Source organism: Strigops habroptila, chromosome 6 (assembly GCF_004027225.2).
Source record: "Strigops habroptila isolate Jane chromosome 6, bStrHab1.2.pri, whole genome shotgun sequence".
Taxonomy (NCBI): Eukaryota; Metazoa; Chordata; class Aves; order Psittaciformes; family Psittacidae; genus Strigops; species Strigops habroptila.
This window is the reverse complement of record NC_044282.2, coordinates 62,360,119-62,379,378: the sequence shown is the minus strand read 5'-3', so window position 1 is coordinate 62,379,378 and position 19,260 is coordinate 62,360,119. Positions and strand designations below refer to the sequence as shown.

The window sequence follows — 19,260 nt, the reverse complement described above, 5'->3', positions numbered from 1 at the left end:
CTGAGCCCTCTACCACTGTCCACAGAGGGGTGACTGTGCTGGGTATGATCCTTGCTCCCAAAGGAGGAAGAAGATTTGGCACCCTAACCCCTTTCACATGGCGTGTGGGAAAAGGGGGGGAGGCCCAGAGTCCTTTAGGGGGGCTTCTGCACCATTAGGTTGGATATAAAGAAGCAGCTCTTCCCAGTGAGGGTGGTGAGGCCCTGGCACAGGTTGCCCAGAGAAGCTGTGGCTGCCCCATCCCTGGCAGTGGCTTCCCTCCCATTTCACAATAGCTGACGATCAGCCCTGGGCCCACAGAGCTGTGTTTTGGAAGGTTTATTGTTTCTGGAAGGTGTATTTGCTTGGCAAGGTGCGTCCCAAAGATGCGGCACAGGCAGGGGGTCGACTCTACCTTTATTTTCTGTTTGTTCAGGCTGTGCAGAGGGGCCACCAGCAGCGGGGGGGGGGCAGTGGTGGTGGCATTTTGCCCCCTGGCATGGGGACAAGGGCGCTTGGTGAGGCACTAGAGCTTGGCAGCAGCGACAAGCATCACTCAGCTACTCTCTGCTGAAGGAAGGATGGGAAAGGGTGAGCCATGGCATGTCCCCGCCCCAGCCCTGCCATGGGATGTGGGGGGCTGGACTCACATGGCATTTTGCTTGTAGTGCCGAAGTGCCTCCTCAGCCACGATCTCCATGAAGCGAGGGTCCTCCCAGGAGATGTCCCCAGGCACGGTGAGGGACAGCGGCTCCGAATCGAAGAGCTGCACCGTCACCTGCGTGTCAGGGGGAGCTGAGGGGTCCTCGAGGTTGGGAGCCTTGGAGAGGACCTGGAAGGGGAAAGCAGGGGGGCACATAACGCAGGAAGAGCCGGGCTAGCCCCTGCGCCGGCCCCTCGCCCTGGCACCCAGCCTCGCAGCCAGCTATTGTGCCAAGAGGCACCCGCTTGGGCGCACAATCGCCTCATTCTCCCCCTGACCCACTTTCCATGGCTGCTGGCCCTGCTGATGGGGCGACCATAGCAGAAGAAGGGGGCTCGAGCCCTTCGGCCGTGCCGGCGGGACTCACCGTGGTGACCTGGAGGAAGCCGTCGGTGCCTTGGGTGAGGTTGGCCAAGCGCGAGACCCAGCCGAACTGGCGGTTGAGCTGGTCCAGGAGGCTGGTGGTGTTGAGCATCTCGGCTTGGAAGGCACGCAGCAGGTCATCGTAGCGGCGCGTGAAGCGCTCGGCCAGGCGCAGCGCGTCCTCCAGCTGCTCCCGCAGCTGGCTCTGCGCAGGGTCTGTCTGCCAGCAGTCTGGGCATGGATTCGGGGGGCATTAGGGGGTGCCAGGGCTCACCCCCAGCCCTCCTGCACCCCACTGCATCCATCACATTCCCCCCAGTCCCATGGGGACCAGCTCACCCACGGAGAGGATCTCCCGGCACTTCTCGCACTCATCCCGCATCCGCAGGCAGCCAGCCGAATTCCGCCGGATCTCCCGGCACACCATGCGATCGTCGCTGAAGTTACGGGACTCTGTGGGAAAGCCCAGCTCAGAATCAGCACCCCAAAACACCACAGTTGGGGGGGGCAAGCTGCAGGGCCAGCCCTGGCCAACACCCCGGGGTGCCGTGTGGAGACATAGAAGTGCTTTCTCCATGGAATATTGCCCCCTCCCGAGCTGTTTTCCCGAAACAAAGCACTCTGTGCCAGCCTGTGTTTCGAAATCTCCCTTTCCGCAGCCGCCCAGGCCAGGGGCTGCGGTGGCAGACGGTGACGGCACCACTGCAACGGCGCTGCCTGCCCAAAACAAACACCTTCCCAGGATGGCGGCGCCGGCAGCCAAGATTGGGCTGGGGAAAACCCCCAAATCCCGGCACAGCTCCGCAAACAGCAGAGCTTGTGATTCCCCGCGCTCCCGCGGGGATTCTCTGAGGTGTAGTACTAGGGTTGAGCTCATCCTCTTAAGTTAGTCACCCCCTAATAAAAAAGGAGGAGGTTTGCCGGGAAGCCCGGCTGTAAATCTACTGTTTTCAGTCAAACTGGGGAGCCCACAGCACCCAGCAGGGAGCAAACCCTACCTGGGGCAAAGCCACTCAGCGAGTGCTCCCAACCGCCCTGCGCTTCCTCCAGCATCCGCTGTGTCATCTCGAAGAGCGGCTGGAAGAGGTGGTGGAAGCCGTGGTGGGGATGCTGGAAGAAGGGATGCAGCTCCCGGGAAAGCCTCTCGCTGCGCAGGGGGAAGCGGACGTGCTGGACCGGGGGGCGGAAAGCCTCGCGGAAGCCACCGAAGGGTGCTCGGAAGAAGGGATACATGCGGCCGAAGACCTGGGTGCTGTCCTGGAAGATGTCATCTATCCCATCCTCCAGCAACCCGAAACGTTCTTCCAGGTCCTCAAACTGCTTCTCCTGCCGCTGGTCCCGCTCCAGCAGCGAGTCGATGCGCTCGCCGTTCACCCAGATGGAGAAGGGCGAGGAATGGTTGAGGAATTCCTCCAGCTGCCAGGCAGGGGAACAGGATCAGGCCAAAATGAAAGAGAAAGTCAAGGCCGGGTTGGATCTCAGGGGCTTGGGGCAACCTGGTCCAGTGGAAGGTGTCCCTGTCCACCACAGGGGGTTGGAGCTGGATGAGCTTTAGGGTCCCTCCCAACCCAAACCCCCTCCAGCCTCACCGGGCGCTGTGGTACCACTCACCTGCCGCCCCACCAGCCCCGATCCGCTGCGGCACGTGCGGGAGTAGAAGCGCATGCAGGTGTGCTTGAGGCAGGGCTTGCACTCTTCCCACAGCGCCAGCATCGTCTCGTTGCACACCTCCTGCTTCGCCGCCAGCTGCTGCTCCTTTTCCCGGGCCAGCTGCACCGCCTCCTGCAAGGCACCCACATCCACCCCACGGCATCCCTCCGGTCCTGGGACACACAGATTACCCAGCACCGCATCCCCCGAGCCCTTTGGGTGCACCCAGCCCAGCGGGGGTGAGCTCGGGTACCAGGTCAGAACAGACCCCCTCTTCATCCTCACTCACCTCCTTCTTCCTCTTGGTCTCCTCCAAGGTGTGCAGGATGGCTTGGTGGTCCTTACTCGTCTTGTCCATGAGGGTCTTCATCTGCTTCACCCCGTTGATGGCATTTTCCACCTCGGTGTCAATGTATTTGCTGCCGGCTGCTGACATCTCTGTGGTTGGGGGGGTGAGGAAGAGCATCCTTCAGTGGGCAGTGGAAGCACCCACCAGTGCATGCAAATATTTGTGGGTGCAGCATCCTGGTTGCTCGCCAATAGCTTGATTCAGGCTCACAGAACCAAAGAAAAGTGCCCCAAAATCTCACCCAGGCTGGGACTGCATCTCCCCACCCATTACCCACAATATTGGGGAGTGGTGGGCTGTGAGGTTCCAGGTGCCCCCCAGGAACAGCCTGGTGCTGGGGCCCCATCCGTGCCCACATCAGCCCTTACCCACCCAGACCGTGGGGAGTGCTCGGGGCAGGATCTGCACCCCACACACATCAAAAACATCCAGCCCCTCAGAGAAGATGCTCTGTGCCCCCTCCATCCAACACCCCTGAAACGATGCTGTGCCCCTCCATCCAACCCCCCAAAACGATGCTGTGCCCCTCCATCCAGCCCTCACTGGATGATGCCATGCCCCCCCCCACAACACAGCACTCCCCCCACTCCACCACGGTCCCATTTGCTCCCCCAACCTGCTTCCCCCCACCCCCCCCAACAGCCCCCACTCACGCTTGAGCTCGCTGGGGGGGACGAGCGCCTGCCCCCCCTCCCAGGGGAGCAGGAGGCTGAGCAGCGGGAGCAGCAGCAGTGCCATGGCCCGTCCTGGAGGCAGCTCCCTGCGCAGGCAGAGCAGGGGCTTAGAGCAGGAGCCAGGATCCGGCCCCCCGGACACGGGACTCTGACTCAGCAGCGGGGACCAGCCCCCCCCGGGCATGACTTTGGGGGGATGGTGATGGTTGGGCTCACACCTCCTTAGCTGGGAGAGCAGGGTGGCTGCAGCCCATCCCTAGGAGGGGGTCCCTGGGTTGTGGGGTCCCACTTGAAGCCCTGCGGGGGGGGGCTGCAATGCAAAGCCATGTGTGCGTGTGTGTCCCCCACCCGCCTGCCTGCGGGACAAACAAGCCCAGGCCCGGGGCCAGGCAGGGCAGGCAGCCAAGGCAGTGACCGGGCATGGATTTCCTCCTCCTCCTCCTCCTCCTCTGCAGGAGCTGTGCTGCCTTTCTTCCCCCCCGGCCCCCTCGGGGATGGAGAGGGGCTTGGGCAGGGGGGGTGCAAAGCCAAGCCAGGGCCGGGCCCCTGCCAGCTGCAGGCAGGGATGGGCACTGCTGGCAGGACCCCCCCAGGAAGGGTGCCATGCCCCAGGCACCCGGCACTGGCACCTCCAGCACCCCCCGCCCCCCCGGCGTTGTGCAATGAGGAGCTGCAGCCCCCCGGGGTTGCGCAGTGGCCCCAGCACCCCCCTTCTCCCAAACCTGTGCAATGGCCCAGCCACAGTGTGGCTCCGGCCCCCCCAGCAGCACTGGCCCCATGCCATTGCAGCACTCATTGCACACCCATTGCAGCACCCACTGCACTGCTGCCCCCAAAGTGCTGCCCCCCAAATAACCCCCCCCCCCGCCTGGCCCAGCTCCATCCTGCCTGGCCCAGGGCATTGTGGGAAACTCCTGCCTGCAGGGCTGAGCATAACCCACGGCATCACCTCCCCCAGCATGGCCTGGGGGTTCAGGGGGCACCCTGGGGTGCACAGCCCTGCAGTAGCACCCCAGAAGTGCCTGTGACCCCCCTACAGGGAAGGGAAGGGAAGGGAAGGGAAGGGAAGGGAAGGGAAGGGAAGGGAAGGGAAGGGAAGGGAAGGGAAGGGAAGGGAAGGGAAGGGAAGGGAAGGGAAGGGAAGGGAAGGGAAGGGAAGGGAAGGGAAGGGAAGGGAAGGGAAGGGAAGGGAAGGGAAGGGAAGGGAAGGGAAGGGAAGGGAAGGGTCATACCTGCACCCCGATCAGCTCCGCCGCCGCCGGTCCCCGCCCGCTCCTATTTATCTGGCCGAGGAGCTGCGGGTCCGCCCCGCTCCGGCCCCGGAGCTTTCTGGAACCGGCGGGACCGGCCCCGGCCCGGCCCGCCCCCCTCCGGTGCCCCCCCCGCCCCGCGCTCCTTCCCCCTTCCCGTCCCCCCCAGCCGGCCGGTGCGCGGCGCCCCGACGCCGCGGGGACGGGCGCGGTGCCGCTCGGCAGCGCATCGTACATTCCGCCGCAGAATGGGGCCCCTCTCCCCGGGGCTCCCAAATCCCGGGTGCTGCGAGCGTGGGGGTTGGGATGGGGGGTGATGTAAAACCCCGCCGGCTGCTGCGCACCCCAACACCCCCCTCCCCAGGGGCCCTTTATTCGCCCCTCCCAGGGTGCTTTTACTTCCCACCCGCAGCCGCGCACCCAGCGGGGGCTGAGTGGGGACACCCTTCATCCCCTCGTCTCCCTCCACCCCGAGCTGCAACACCCCCCATTGCTACGCGGGAAACTGAGACACGCGTCCCCGCTCGCAGGCACGACCCGCTCCCCTGCGACCTCCCGTGGGGCATGAACGACACCATCCCCCCCCCCCGGCTGCCGGTGGCGGCCCCCCGGAGCTATGGTTGGCGCCCAGCAAAGGGGCGGGATAGGGCGGACCCCCGCGGATCCCACCCCCGGGAGGAGGAGGAGCAGCCCCCGGCCCAGCGAGACCAGAGCTCGGGCCGGCCTGGAGACTGGTGCGGGACGCGAGTGCTCGGGGTGCGGGACACGCGTGTAGTAGGTGCGTGCGGGTGCGAGCTCTTCCGAGGCTGTAGAGGGAACATGTCGGTGCATGTTCATCCAGGGACGAGTGAGGCGCATGTGTGTGCACGGGGGTGCAAGTTCTCCTGGGACCATGAGTGAGACACACGGGTGCATGGTACGAGCTCTTCCAGAACTGTGTGCAGGACGTGTGTGCATGGGGGTGCAAGCGTTCCTGGAGTCATGTGTGGGACATGTGTGTCCATGAGGGTGCAAGTTCTCCTGGGGTCGTGTGTGGGACATGCGTGTGCATGGAGGTGCAAGCTCTTTTGGGGCTGTAGAGGGGACATGTTGGTACATATTCCCCCAGGGCCGAGTGTGGGACACGCATGGGTGCGCAAGCTCTCTTGGGACCATGGGTGAGACACACGTGTGCATGGGGGTACAAGCTTTCCCAGAGTTGTGTGTGAGACACGCGTGTACATGGGGTGCAGGCTCACCCAGGACTGTGATGGGATATGTGGGTGGACGTTGTCCTGGGAGCACGGGTGGGCTGCAGGGGGTCAGCTCCCCTCAGCCTGCCTGGGGTGAAGGGTCTCTCCCTCGGACCCCCCGGCTGGATGGGGGGCTGTGGGAAGGTGGGTGCAGGCTCCCCTCTTCCCCAAGCCTCACACCCCGCTCTGCTCCCCACAGCCCCACCGCGCACAGAAGAAGGGACACCTCCACAGGAGGGGCCATCTTGGTTGTTATTTGCCGCCATCCTCCCCAGCGAGACGCCTGACCGACCTTCGTCTGCCTCCCCCAGCTTCCTCTTCCTCCCCAGCTGCAGACCAGCATCCCCCAGCGTGACCGCAACCCCCTGTGCCGTGGCAGTGGGAGGTGAAGGCGAGGTGATACCCAGCGTCCTGCCTGGGTTTTGGGGTGATGGCCTATTTCCGAAGCAGGAAGAACAAGCGGAAGGGGAGTCTCCCCTCGCCGCCAGCCTCACAAGCAGCAGATTTGGGGTTGCTCATCCAGGAGAGCAGTCCCCAGCCCTGGGTGGAAAATGCTGGCCCCCGGCAGCCAGCGGAGGGGGACCCGGAGGAGGACGTTGCTGGGTTCTGCCGTCTCCCGCGCCCCTGTAAGGGCTGGCAGCTGAGCAAGGTCCTGCGGTTCCTGCGGCATGACGCATGGTTGAAGGATGGGAGCAAGAAGCAAGGAGCCGAGGAGAGCCAAAGAGCCTCCGGGCTGCAGGCACAGGCTGCCCAGAGGTGCGCCAAGCTGGAGGGGAAAGTGCCAGGGCTGCCGGAGGAGTTGGGGACCAGCCAAAACCCCCCCCAAGGTGGGGAAGTCCACAGTGCGGTCCCATTCCTTCGGGATGGCAGTTGGGATGAGCCAGTTGGCGAATGGAAAGCAAGGGATGGGGATGTGCCAAGGGAAGGTGGTGGCCATGGGGGTGAGGTGGGTCAGACTCAGCATCTGGCCCAGGCAGGCACCAGAGGGGATGTAGAAGGAAGGACCACTGGCTCATCCCAGAGCCAGGGCTTCAAGGTGGGGGGCAAGGATGCTGCCACCATCCCTCCAGGTGACAGGGAGGACTTTAACCCTCTGTCAGCAGAGGGAATGTATGGGGGTGACCGGAGGGGGAAAATCTGGGAGAAGCTGTGTCAGCATGGAGAAGACATGGCAAGGTGGGAAGGGAGGTCCACAAGAGAGCTGGCAGTCAGGCTGATTGAGGTGATCCTGCAGACAGACACCACTATGTACCCTACGGAGATGGGGAACAAGAGCGACTGGCAGGAGCAGGGGCCGGGGTGGGCGAGAGCCAGGGTGGGCAGCTCTGCAGACGTGTGTGCTTTGGTGAGCACCCATGCAGACATCTCCACAGCACAGCAGTGCCCACAGGACCTTGCCATGTACCATGATGTCCCTGTCTCCGTCAGTGGAACCATGCATGGAGACAACCAGCCAGAGCCGTTTGGGAATGAGCAGATGTGGGAGGACTCCGATGATGATCTCCAGGAGCAGGGAGGTCCAGCAGCAATTCCTAGTCCTTCAGTGCTGATCCACCGACTCATGGTGGTACGGGTCGAGAGCGAAGAGCAGTGGAGAGAGGAATTCCCAGACGTGTGGTCACGGTATGAGATGGACTGTGGGTTGGTGTCTGGGGAGGAGGAGGTGAGCGGAGGACCGGTGCCCTACAAACCGCAACCTCCATTGCCTGCAGACATGGAAAGGGTGGTGGCGAGCATCCTGCAGGAACTGCTGGATGATGGCGTGGTTGTGGAAGGCAAATCTCCCTCCAACAGCCCTTTATGGCCCATCGAAAAAAATGGGAAGATGCGCCTGACACTGAATTGCAAAGCTGTCAACAAGGCCACCCCCATCGTGGTGGCTCCAATAGCCCAGGACATAACCAAGCTCGTTTCAACCCTCAGCCCCAAGAGCAGGTATTTCTCAGTGGTGGATCTGTCGAACTCTTCCTTTGCCATCCCCTTAGCAGAAGGTTCCAGAGCCAGGTTTGCCTTCACCTTCAGGGGCCAGCAGTACCTCTTCACCCGGCTGCCCCAGGGCTTCCACAGCACCACCTCCATCGTGAACCAGCGGGTGACCCAGATGTTGTCCCAGCTTGCCCAGGGAGATAAACCTTGGGTTATTTCCCACATCGATGACATCCTCATTGCTGGGAGAAGTTACAAGGAAACCAGAGACCGAACAAGGACTGTCCTGAAGCTGATCCAAAAAACCGGCTTTAAAGCCAAGTTTGAGAAGGCTCAGCTTGTCCAGCCCAAGGTGGTCTACTTTGGGATGACCATTGGGGACAAGGGGCGGGAGATCCATGCCAGCAAGCGGGAGGACATCAGCAAAAAGCCCTCCCCGCAGGATGCCCACGAACTCCGCTCGCTCCTCGGGCAGTTTGGCTCCTTGCAGGATCACATCCCTGGCTTCTGGGAGATGGCCTGGCCACTCCACCGCCTCACCAAGAAACAGGTCAAGTGGGAATGGAGACCGGAGCAGGAGGAGGCACTGAACCGCCTGAAATATGCCGTCCTGGCTGCACCCGCCCTGCGATTCCCTGATAAGTCCCAACCCTTCTTTATCAGGTTAACAACTGGCAAGGAGGCGGTAGGAGCCACCCTGCTGCAGGAGGATGAATGCGGCCAGCTGGTCCCAGTGGGACACAGCTCCCGCATCCTGAAGGACCACGAGGTCTCCTACCTGCCAGAGGAGAAGGGGTGCCTGGCAGCGGTCTGGGCCGTGCAGGTCTTTGAGACCCTCACGGGGACGGCCCCCATCCTTATCCAGATGCCCCATTCCCCTTGGAAATATCTCCTAAGGGGTAAAGTGTTGCGGTCCCATGGAACAAACCCACACCCAGCACAGTGGACTCTGCTGCTGGTGAACCATGGGGCGATGGCAAAGGCCCACCCCACTAACATCCTGGTCCCCATCGCTCCCTCCCTTCGGCAGCTGGACCCCCACATCCCCAAAGCCAATGTGTGGTTCACAGCCAGCAAGAAGAATTGCTCCATTGGCTTTGCTGCAGTCAACCTAGAAGAGCGGTGGCTGCTCGGGGTGACCAAGGGCGGCTCAGTGCCAGGCGCGGAGCTGGTGGCTCTCAAGCAGCTCCTGCACCATCACCAGCATTCCTCACCCCTCTATGTGTACATGAGCTGCTGGTCCTTGGTGGAAAGGTTGGAAAACGAGACGGGTGAGCAGGAGCGGGGAAGCTCCGGCAAGGGTTTGTGGCCAACCATCCTACAGTGGGTCCACAGCAACCCAGGGATGCTGCACATCAGTTATGTGGGACATGGCTGGAGTGAGGAGCTGGAGAAGGAGTGGAGCCTGAAAGTGGCCAGGAGGGCTAGGGCGATATCTAGTGAGGCTGGGGGCAGCTGGCAAGTTTGGGAGCCTTCGAAGCATGAGAAGCAAGAAATAATCGCAGTGTGTCACAGCTGCCTGCATGATGGGGTGGAGGGGACACTGGCACGGGTGCGGCAGGTTGCGTCCTGGGAAGGTGACCACCAGCAGGTATCCCACTGGGTGCAGAACTGCCTGCAGTGTACGGATGGAGCAGTCAGGGTGCTGCCCCAGCGGATAGAAGGGCCGTGGTCGCAGCTCCAGCTGGGCTACATCAGTGGCCTTACCAAGACCGAGGACGGGTGCTGCTCCCTCTTGGTGGTGGAGGATGAGTTTTCAGGGTGGGTGGAAGCCTTCCCGGTGCAGGAGAGGACAGCAGAGGGGGCCGCCGAGGTGCTCTTCAGGGAGGTTTTTGCCCGGTATGGGACGCCTCTTGTCATCCGTCTGCCGCATGCACCGGGCTTCCTCTGGAATGCCGTGGAGCAGGCGATGGCACCGGAGCTCCCATGGGACATCCAGGAGGCTGGCCAGGCGGGATCGGCCACGGCAGTCCTGCAGCGGCTGGCCTGGGGGGCTGGCAAGGGGTGGGCGAAGATGCTCCCACTGATCCTGGCAGGGATCAGATCCATACGGGCGCAGGAAGCGGTGCTAAGCCCATACCAAATTGGCTTCCCTTTGGAGATGCGGAGGGAATGTGAGGGGAAAGCCAACCCCCAGGGCAATGTCTTTTCCCGGCTCAGCCAGCTGCAGGAGGATGGGGCCCGCTACAAGCACTGGGCCAAAACCATGCTGTTGAGGAGCTGCCCAAGCGGGGATGATCCATTGTCGTAGCCTCCCGTCCCCTCCATGAGATTGCTGTGTGGTGTGGTGTGGTGACAAAAGGGGTGTACTGGGCTTGCTGGGGGGCTTCTAGGCAGGGCTGCGGGGCTTTTAGGCAGGACTAAGCAACGCATAACCTCTTCTTGCTCCAGTGTGCAAGCACAGGGAGAGAAGACTTGCTGGGTATACTGGTTTTGACTGAGCTGGAGTTGGTTACCTTCATAGCATCCAGCACGGTGCTGGGCTCTCCAGCTGGGATGGTGCTGCAGGGCTTGTGGGGAGCTGGGACAACTTTTGCTGGGCACTGTGGAAGATGGTGAGCAATGGCCTTGGCATCACTTGCTTTTGTTTCTGTATTTTCTTTCCATCCTTTTTCACTTACTCATTTATTAAACAATTTTTACCTCAACCTACAAGTTTTCTTGGTTTTCCTCTTCTCTTCTGTACCAGGTTTGGCTGGGATAGAGTTAAATTTTTCATAGCAGCTGGAGGTTTGGATTAGGGCTGAGAACAGCGCTGATAACCGAGGAATGCTGTGGTTATCACAGTGCTTGCACAGCATCAAGGCCTCTTCTGCTTCTCACGCTCCACTGCCCACGAGGGTTCACCCCCGACACTGGGGAATCATGTCTCAAGGCTCAGCAGCCTTTAGGAGCAGTGGAAATGCAGAAAGGAGCCATCAGTGTCCAACACCCGAATCTCAACCCTGGTTAGTGGTCAACTGGGGGATCTCCTCATACTCCTCATGGTTTTCAAAGGGTTGTGGGTCCGTATCCTTCATCACGCCTAATGGTTCTCCAAGCTCTCCAAGCCCCTCTGCAACTTAAATTCATAGAAATTATAGAATCGTTTAGGTTGGAAAATCATCAAATCACAGAATGGTTTGGGTTGGAAGGGACCTTAAAGCTCATCCAGTTCCAACCCCCTGCCATGGGCAGAGACACCTTCCACTAGACCAGGTTGCTCCAAGCCCCGTCCAACCTGGCCTTGAACACTGCCAGGGATGGGGCAGCCACAGCTTCTCTGGGCACCCTGTGCCAGGGCCTCAGCATGCTCACAGAGAAGAACTTCTGCCTAAGATCTCATCTAAGTCTCCCCTTTTTGCAGCTTAAAGCCAATGGTGAGGGCGATGGAGGGCAATCAGAAGCCCTGTGTGTGCACAGGCCTTGGGAACGAACCCCAAGCCCTAGTCCATAAGCTGGTTGGAGCCAGAGGAGCAGGGAGGTGGGATGCTCCTGGTGTGGGGCAGTCACCCCGATGCGCAGTGGGCTCACTTGGGGACCCACAAATAGCGAGCTGCACTTGATGGCAGGATCCAGGGCACAGCAGGTATCCAAGGGACTAGAGCCAAGGGACTCATGGCAGGGACCCATCTGCCACCCCAGCAGAAGTATATTTAATGCCTCTGTGGTGAACCAGAACTGCTGAGTCAGCATGGATGCAAGAGAGCAACCCCACCACTGATTTAGCACCAGCATTTAGCTGGATGGCAAATCTTATAGCAAGTCAGTGGTTAAAATAGCTGCAGCCAAAGGAAGCCGGGATCGGCTGACTTGGACATCTCTGGATCGGCTCCACTGGCCATGAGTCATCAGGGATGGGCTGAGGAAGAGCAGCAAACTGCAGCCGCCGAGGATGAGGACGGTGGGAAGAAGACCTCAGCTGCCAGCAAGCATCCACCAAAAGCCCAGAAAGATGCCATGGACTGGGGCGTTGGAGGATGCAACCACTGCAAGAGCATCACTTGTGGGGCTCTGGTGATTATAAATGACTGTGATAGGCCTTGGTGTCTTCTGCGGTACAACGTGGTAGGGAAAGCTTGGGGAAGCAGCAGAAAGAACCCAAAAATGCCCCCAGAAATGGCCAAGGGGGTGACAAGGAGGCTCCGGGACCCAAAACCATGAGGTTATGATGTCCAGGAGCCACATCTGAGTGAGGAGGGCACAGGCAGGTGCTGCCAGGGGAAATACCATAGAAAACCAAGCAAGGTGAGAGGGGCTGGAGCGAGCAGGGGGCTGCTGCAGGAGCAGCGGAGGTTTGGCCACCTGGAGACCCCACCTCGGCATCGCAGAGGTGCCCAGGGGAGGAGGAGGGAGGCCGTGCAGGGAGGAAGGCTGCCTGGAAGCTCAGCCGGGTCTCGGCAGAGGGCAGCAGCAGCCCGACACAAAATCAAAACCTCGGTGGGGAGGGGGTCTCAGTGAGGAACCCCAAAAGTCCCCGACCCCCACAGCTCCCCTGTCCCATGCCCCGGAACTGGGACCACCACTCCAGAACAGAGCCAAGCTGCAGGACCCCAACCCCGACCCACAGCACCCCATGTTCCTACCCCTGATCCAGGGGCCAGACCGCAAACCCATCTCCTCATATCCCAGCCCCAAAGCAGGGTCCTGGACCCCAGGCCCATATCCCTGACCCAGATTCATGCACCAAACCCCCAGTCCTGCCCCTACCTCTTCCATCTCCCTATGCCAGCCTCCCAGGCTCTGCTCCCCAGAGCAGGATCCCTTCCCCAGGGCCCAGACCCCCCCAAAAGAAACACAGCTGAGTGAGGCCGGCACGGCACGGCACAGCATCGGTCGGACATTTGTTAGTCATTAGGGCTGGAGGGAAGGAGGGCGGGCGCGGGACCAGTCTTTCTTCTCCAGCACATATCCCAGCGCCTTGCCTTTTGGTGGCCGGCATCCAGCCTGGCCGTGCTCTGCCATCGCCCATCACCCGTCCCCATCCCACGTGGGCAGAGGCCATGGGTGCACGGGTAGCCCCGGGGATGCTCCGGCACCGCGGCTGCTTCTGAAGGCTCCCCAGGAAGTTTTGGGAGCGGGGGGCCAGCGGGGGGAAACAGCCCCGGCCATGCTGGCCGCTCACTGAGACGCACCGGGAAGAGACGGATGCGGGAGTCGGGACGGTGAGGCCTGGGTCGGTGCAGGATTGCACCCACCGACCCCCAGCTCGGGGGCTATGAGAGGTGAGTGGGGGGAACCGAGGGGGGTTGGAGCTGTGGGGAGAGTAACAGCAGCCCCACATCTGGGGGATGAGGGGGGACGGTTGTGCTGGAGCTGGTGGGCAGCCGGCACTGGATGAGTGCACCCCGAGAACCCACCGCATCCCTGCTCCCCATGAGCAGCATCTCCCCATGGCTGGGGGCAGAGCTGGCTTTGGCCACAGCCAGGGCAGGGACCCCCACACTGGTGTGGGGGACAAGAGGGGCTGGGGGGGGATGTCTCCTGTCACTTGTTGACTCCATGGGGCAGAAAAGCAACATTTGGGACAGCTACAAAGTGAAGGGAGGATGGAGGGAACTGCTGCTGCCCCCAACCCAGCGAGCCCCCCCGGCCAGCCCCTCTCCTGCCCCCCACCCGCTGTTGCTGTATAAAACAGGGGATGTCGGTGCCACCGTCACTCCCGCTGTGCCCGCAGCCCCCCTGCGGCACCCCCAGCTAGAAACCCTCCTTCTGCCAGCGAGGAGGTCGGGGAGGCCCTGGGCAGGGGGTGGTGGGGCTGGTGGGGAGCTCTGGGGGGCACGGCACGGCTCCCAGGGAGCCCTGGGGAGCCAGGGAGGGAGGTGGTGCTGAGTATGGGTGCTGAGTGCACCCCCTGTGCCGGAGCTGGGGGTGGGATGCAGCCCATGGTGTTTCCCACCCTGCGGGAGCATCCCAACTTGCCCCACACCGGGATGGGGGTCCGGGATGGGTGCTGGTTTGTGGGTTTTCCTTGTGCCCATGGGTTTTGCAAGAAGGGGCTGTGAAGCCACGCAAAGCCCCTCAGGGCTTGGAGCCACGACCCATTAACTTCTCCGTCACCCACATTTGGCCAAATTCAACCAAATTTCCCCAAGTTTATGGTCTTGGAGGACGGAGTTCCACAGAAGCAGGCAGTGGAGCAGGGATGTGTCCCCATGGGCTGGTGCCGCAGGGCTTTGGCCAGCTAAGGGGGGGCAGTGATGGCTGCTGTGGGGCTTCCCAGCTTTTCCCAAGGGATGCCGGGTGACACAAGGCTGGAGGCTCAGCAGCATCCCCCAGGACCCTCAGCATCCCCCGGGGCTGGGAGGAGGGTGCAGGCAGCAGGCAGAGCCCCAGCAGCGCCCACAGCTCTCGTCCCTCCTGTGTTGGCTTTCAGAAGAGGAGCCGGCAGGAGGAGAGGAAGAGGAGATGCCGACCTTCAGCTGCCGACCGAGCGGTAAGGACACCGCCGGGGTGGGCAGGGGGTGCAGCGGGGCCTGATCCTTCCCTCTCTGTGCTCAGGCAGGGCACAGACCAGCTGCAGCCGGTGCCAGAAGAACCTTTCCCTCCAGACGGCCGTCAAAGTCCTCTACATCTTCTCCATCCTCCTCATCGTGGCTGTGACCGTTCTGGCTGCCTTGGGTGAGCTCCTGCCTTCCCCTCTGCCCTCCTTGGGGCAGCCCCACGGGGATCCTGGGGCTCTCCCAAAATGCCTGCAGCACCCAGGCATGGAGAGGAGCATCCAGCTCCTCCTGACCTGCCCCTGCGATACCCATGGAACCCTATGTGTGATGCCACCTTGCCAGGGGTTTACCCCCACAAGGACCTCAGGAACCACTTCAGAGCCTAAAGGTTGCCACCCCGTCACCTCCATGGGCACTAGACAGCCTCGGAGGCTCACTGGAGAGACAGCACACTCCCCAGGGCTGGACTCCTGAGATGTTCTGTAGGTCTTAGCCCAGCCCCAAACCTGAAAGCCCTTGGGGACATACATCCATCCTGCAGAGCCAGCACCCCCCAGCCTGGCTCTTCAGGCCCTGGCCACCCTCCTTGCCAGGGAACAAGCTGGGATGATGATAGCATCGCAGTGCCTGCCCTCCTTCCCTCACCCACCACCTTTCCTCCGCAGTGTTCAGGAAAGTTGACTCCATCTCCAGCGACATCAGCTCAGCCCAGACCTATTATGAGAAGAAGTTTGTATCCATCCAGGAGGATCTCCAGGGCTTGGGTGAGTGGCTTGTACCTGCACCCGGAGGTCTTCTTCAGGCTTTGGCACCACGTGTCCCTCCAGCTGAGTGGACCTCAGGGCTGAAGCATCTGCACTTTTCAGGTCCTGAGGCTCCCCCAGAGCCAAAACCCCACTTATCTCCCAGGGCTTTGGGGAGGGACAACTGTAGGACCCTGGGAGTGGGGTTGGATGGGGCTGTTTGGAGAACTTGCTGCACAGAGGTGGCAGAGGCAGGATGAGGGTGCAGGCTGATAGCATTGGGGTTGTCCCAGTAGTGGTTCCATGGTGCTCATCTCCAGGTCTGCAACGACAGGCTATGATGAGGCTTCTTCCTCCACCCTCAGCAGGAGGGTCTCCAGGTCCAGCAAGGGATGGGGTGGGATAACAGAACCCTCTGCCCTTCATTTAGATGAGAAGACCTCTGGGAACTGCTCCCTCTGCCACGAGACGGGACAGCTGGGCCAGGAGATCACCAAGCTGCAGGGCGAGCTGGAGGAGATCCAGAAGATGCTTTTGGTTCAAGAGATCCTGCTCGACCGGACCTCGCAGGCTCACGACCAGCTCTCGTCCACCAGCAACAAGATCACCAGCGAGGTGGACAACTGCTCCTTCTCCATCCGGCAGGTCAACAAAAGTTTGGGACAGTTCCTGTCTGAGATTGGGGGTTGGCGGGCAGTCACCTCCCAGATAGACAACTCTCTCAAGGGCTTGGCTCAGGAGCACTATGATGTCCGAGCAGCCATGCAGCAGATGAACTTCACCTTGGGGCAAACCTCTGACTGGATCCAGGTCATCCAGAGGAAGACGGACGAGGAGACGCTGACGTTGCAGAAGATCGTCAGCGCGTGGCAGAACTACACCCGCCTCTTCGGTGGGCTGCGGGCCACCTCCTCCAGGACCAGCGAGCTGGTGAAGAGCATCCAAGGCAGCATCAGCACGGCAGCTCGGCAGGTCAGCCAGAACTCGGAGAGCATGCACGACCTGGTGCTGCAGGTGATGGGGCTGCAGCTGCAGCTGGACAACATCTCCTCTTTCCTGGATGACCACGAGGAGAACATGAATGACCTGCGCTACCACAACAGGTACATGCAGAACCGCACGGCCGAGCGCTTCGAGACCCTGGAAGGTCGCATGGCGTCCCATGAGATTGAGATCAGCACCATCTTCACCAACATCAACGCCACTGACAGCCATGTCCACAGCATGCTGCGCTACCTGGATGACGTGAGGCTCTCCTGCACCTTAGGCTTCCACACCCACACCGAGGAGCTCTACTACTTGAACAAGTCCCTCAGCCTGGTCCAAGGTACCACAGACCTGCTGCGGGAGCGGTACAGCCTGCTCAGCGCCCGGCTGGACTTCGACATCCGCAACCTGTCCATGGTCATGGAGGAGATGAAGGTGGTGGACGTCCGGCATGGGGAGATGCTGAAAAACATCACAGTGTTACGAGGTGAGGTGCATTCTGGAAGTGCATCCTTCCCACCCCTGCAGTGTTCAAGGCCAGGTTGGATGGGGCTTGGAGCAGCCTGGTCTAGTGGAAGGTGTCCCTGCCCGTGGCAGGGGGTTGGAACTGGATGATCTTTAAGGTCCCTTCCAACCCAAACCATCCTGTGATTCTATGATCTTGGTGGGCACAGCCTAAGCCCTGCCCGGGGATGGGTTGGGGCCAGGCATGTTGGGCAGGCAATTTTGGGGGTTGTTTCTTCTGTGTCTGAGCATGGTGGGATCTTGGCTCTTTGGGAGCATCCTGCACCCAAGGCAGGTGCTGGAGGACCCAAACCACCATTGCTGAGGCCAAGGCGGTGCCGGCATGTGCATGAAGGCACCCAGACACTCCATGGATGTCCATGGATGCAAAGTGTCCTGGGATGGAGCTGTGTGGACTTGGTTTGCAGAGCTGTCCCTGCGTGGGGAAACAGGGACAGCGGGGGGATGACCCATGACCATCTAGCACAGCCGACCTGCACGCTGGTGCCAGTGACACTTCCTGCTGGTCCTGGTGGAGAGGGTACAGCTGCCCTTGGACAAGGGTCCTTGAAGCTTCCTGCAGTGGCTGTGGACACCTCCATCCACCCAGGGGAGCAGCAGGGCTGCCGCAGCTCCACAGAGCCTACAGGCATCCCGCTGCATCATGGACCACCCAGCCTGGAGCCATATGGCAACCACATCTGCATCCTTGCAGGCCTGCCCTAATCAACAAGCCTGGCCGTTTCCTGGACGTGGTTTTAGGGGGAACCCTGTGGTGGTCCCATGGCACCGTGCTCCCCGCACAGTGCCAATTGTCCCTGGAGCCCACAGCAAGCTCTGCAGGGTTGGGGCATCTCCTGCTCTCCCCATTTTGGGGTGCTTCTCTCCCTGTGCTTCCTATTCACCCCCTCCTCTCCCCACAGGTGTGCCGGGCCTCCCGGGCCCCCGTGGCCTCAAGGGTGACGTGGGCATCAAGGGCCCCCCAGGAAGCGAAGGAGAGAAGGGCGACGTGGGCAGCCTGGGCTCACCGGGACCACAGGGACCCCCTGGCCCTGCAGGACCCCCCGGCCCCCAGGGCGAGAGGGGTCCCCTGGGCTTGAAGGGCTTCCCTGGCCTCAAGGGTGCCAAGGGCAGCTTCGGGCAATCCGGTTCCCAGGGACAGGGTGGACCCAAGGGAGACCCCGGCCCCCCAGGACTGGATGGGGTGCCGGGGCAAGCAGGACCTCCTGGCCCACAGGGCAAACCGGGGCTCCCCGGGACCCCAGGGGCTGTGGGGCAGGCCGGCCCTGTGGGGCCCAAAGGAGACCCTGGTTTGCAGGGTCCCCCAGGGCTGCCGGGCCCCCCTGGCCCCCCAGGACAGTAACCAGCCTGCTGCCAGCCAGGGCACTGGGATGGTGGGGTTGGGGGTCCCCACTGCTGACCCCCGAGTAGCCCTCAGTGCAGGGGTGTGAGGCAGAGCCTCGCAGGATGGGGGCCGGAGGGGTGTCCCCCTGGGTGAGGGTCTGGTGCTGGTCTCCAGCTCTCAGGGATGCCCCAGCTCTGGGCTTGGCTGTTCCCCACTCTGGGGAGGGGGGTCCCAGTGGGACGGGGTGCAGCTGGTTTGTGCCCTTCCTTCCCCCCCCCAGCCACCTCTGTCCCCCCCAAACCCTGCGCTGTGTCCCCAGTGTACTCCCAGCACAATAAAGCTGTATGGGGACAGGCGGCTCCTCTGTTGGGGGGACAAAGGGGTGCACAGGGGGAGCAACCGCAGCCAAACTGTTGCCGGTGATGGGGTGCAAGTGGGGTGGGGAAGTGTGTTGTACTTGTGTGTGCAAGAGGGAGCGAGCATGAGGGAGTGTGCATGTGCATGTGCACATGTATGCATGACTGCATGCATACATGCTCATGCCTGTGCATGAGTGAGAAATGGCATGAGCGGAGACGCAAGTGCACGTGTGGGCACAGCACACACGTACAGATGCACACACGGAGGGTGCCCGCAGGGGTGTGCACACATGTGCACACAGGCATGTGGAAGCATGCACATGTGCCATGTGCAATATGGTCTTTGATGAGGTCCCTGCTCCCTGCCTCACCCCCCAACAGAGCCCTATTGCACAGGGATGTCCTCCCTGCAGGGACCCTCCATGGGGCACCCATGCCCTTGGCAGAGGGAAAAGGGGCTCTCGGCTCTCCCCAAACGCAACCCTGCCAGGGAGGGGGGGGAGCAGCTGGGACCCCCACTGCCGCTGGGACAGCGCGCTGCTGCTCTGCTCCCTGCCTCAGTTTCCCAACCTGGGCTGCCTGGTGAGTGGTGTCATTCCTCCATGATCCAAACCCAGTCCCCAAGGCCTGGCTGTGTGGGGACACCACCAGGGCCAGGGTGGGTGGCTGAAGGCCCCAGGTACTCGAGCTGAGGCTGCAGTGCCAGGAGCATCACGGCGCTGGGGATAACAACCCTGTGTCCCCATCCCTGTCCCCTGCCCCCGTGGGTTCCCC

At 61.8% G+C, this 19,260-nt stretch overlaps 3 protein-coding genes across 6 annotated transcripts; 2 read left to right on the top strand and 1 right to left on the bottom strand.

The window, feature by feature from the left end:
- Positions 1–377: 377 nt before the first annotated feature.
- Positions 378–5,549, bottom strand: CLU (clusterin). 4 transcript variants are annotated; one of them, XM_030489014.1, is made up of 9 exons: positions 4,951–5,549; positions 3,698–3,804; positions 2,985–3,133; positions 2,657–2,827; positions 2,044–2,461; positions 1,385–1,498; positions 1,050–1,276; positions 630–811; positions 378–549 (listed from the first exon to the last, which is right to left on the bottom strand). In XM_030489014.1, exons 2-9 carry the CDS (start codon positions 3,780–3,782, stop codon positions 540–542), a joined length of 1,356 nt encoding a protein of 451 aa, XP_030344874.1. In that variant the 5' UTR covers positions 3,783–3,804; positions 4,951–5,549; the 3' UTR covers positions 378–539. The 4 variants fall into 4 exon arrangements, with proteins under 4 accessions (XP_030344874.1, XP_030344876.1, XP_030344877.1 ...); XM_030489016.1 differs by having other exon boundaries at positions 378–546; XM_030489017.1 differs by lacking the exon at positions 4,951–5,549 and adding an exon at positions 3,937–4,114 and having other exon boundaries at positions 378–546.
- Positions 5,550–5,659: 110 nt separating this feature from the next.
- Positions 5,660–10,781, top strand: LOC115609200. The gene is made up of 2 exons (XM_030489012.1): positions 5,660–5,746; positions 6,400–10,781. The coding sequence occupies exon 2, from the start codon at positions 6,631–6,633 to the stop codon at positions 10,375–10,377; it is 3,747 nt and encodes a 1,248-aa protein (XP_030344872.1). The 5' UTR covers positions 5,660–5,746; positions 6,400–6,630; the 3' UTR covers positions 10,378–10,781.
- A 2,282-nt stretch (positions 10,782–13,063) lies between these two features.
- On the top strand, positions 13,064–18,478 carry SCARA3 (scavenger receptor class A member 3). Its single transcript, XM_030489013.1, has 6 exons — positions 13,064–13,330; positions 14,482–14,541; positions 14,607–14,726; positions 15,214–15,312; positions 15,722–16,765; positions 17,706–18,478. The coding sequence occupies exons 1-6, from the start codon at positions 13,324–13,326 to the stop codon at positions 18,143–18,145; spliced, it is 1,770 nt and encodes a 589-aa protein (XP_030344873.1). The 5' UTR covers positions 13,064–13,323; the 3' UTR covers positions 18,146–18,478.
- The last annotated feature ends 782 nt before the right edge of the window (positions 18,479–19,260 follow it).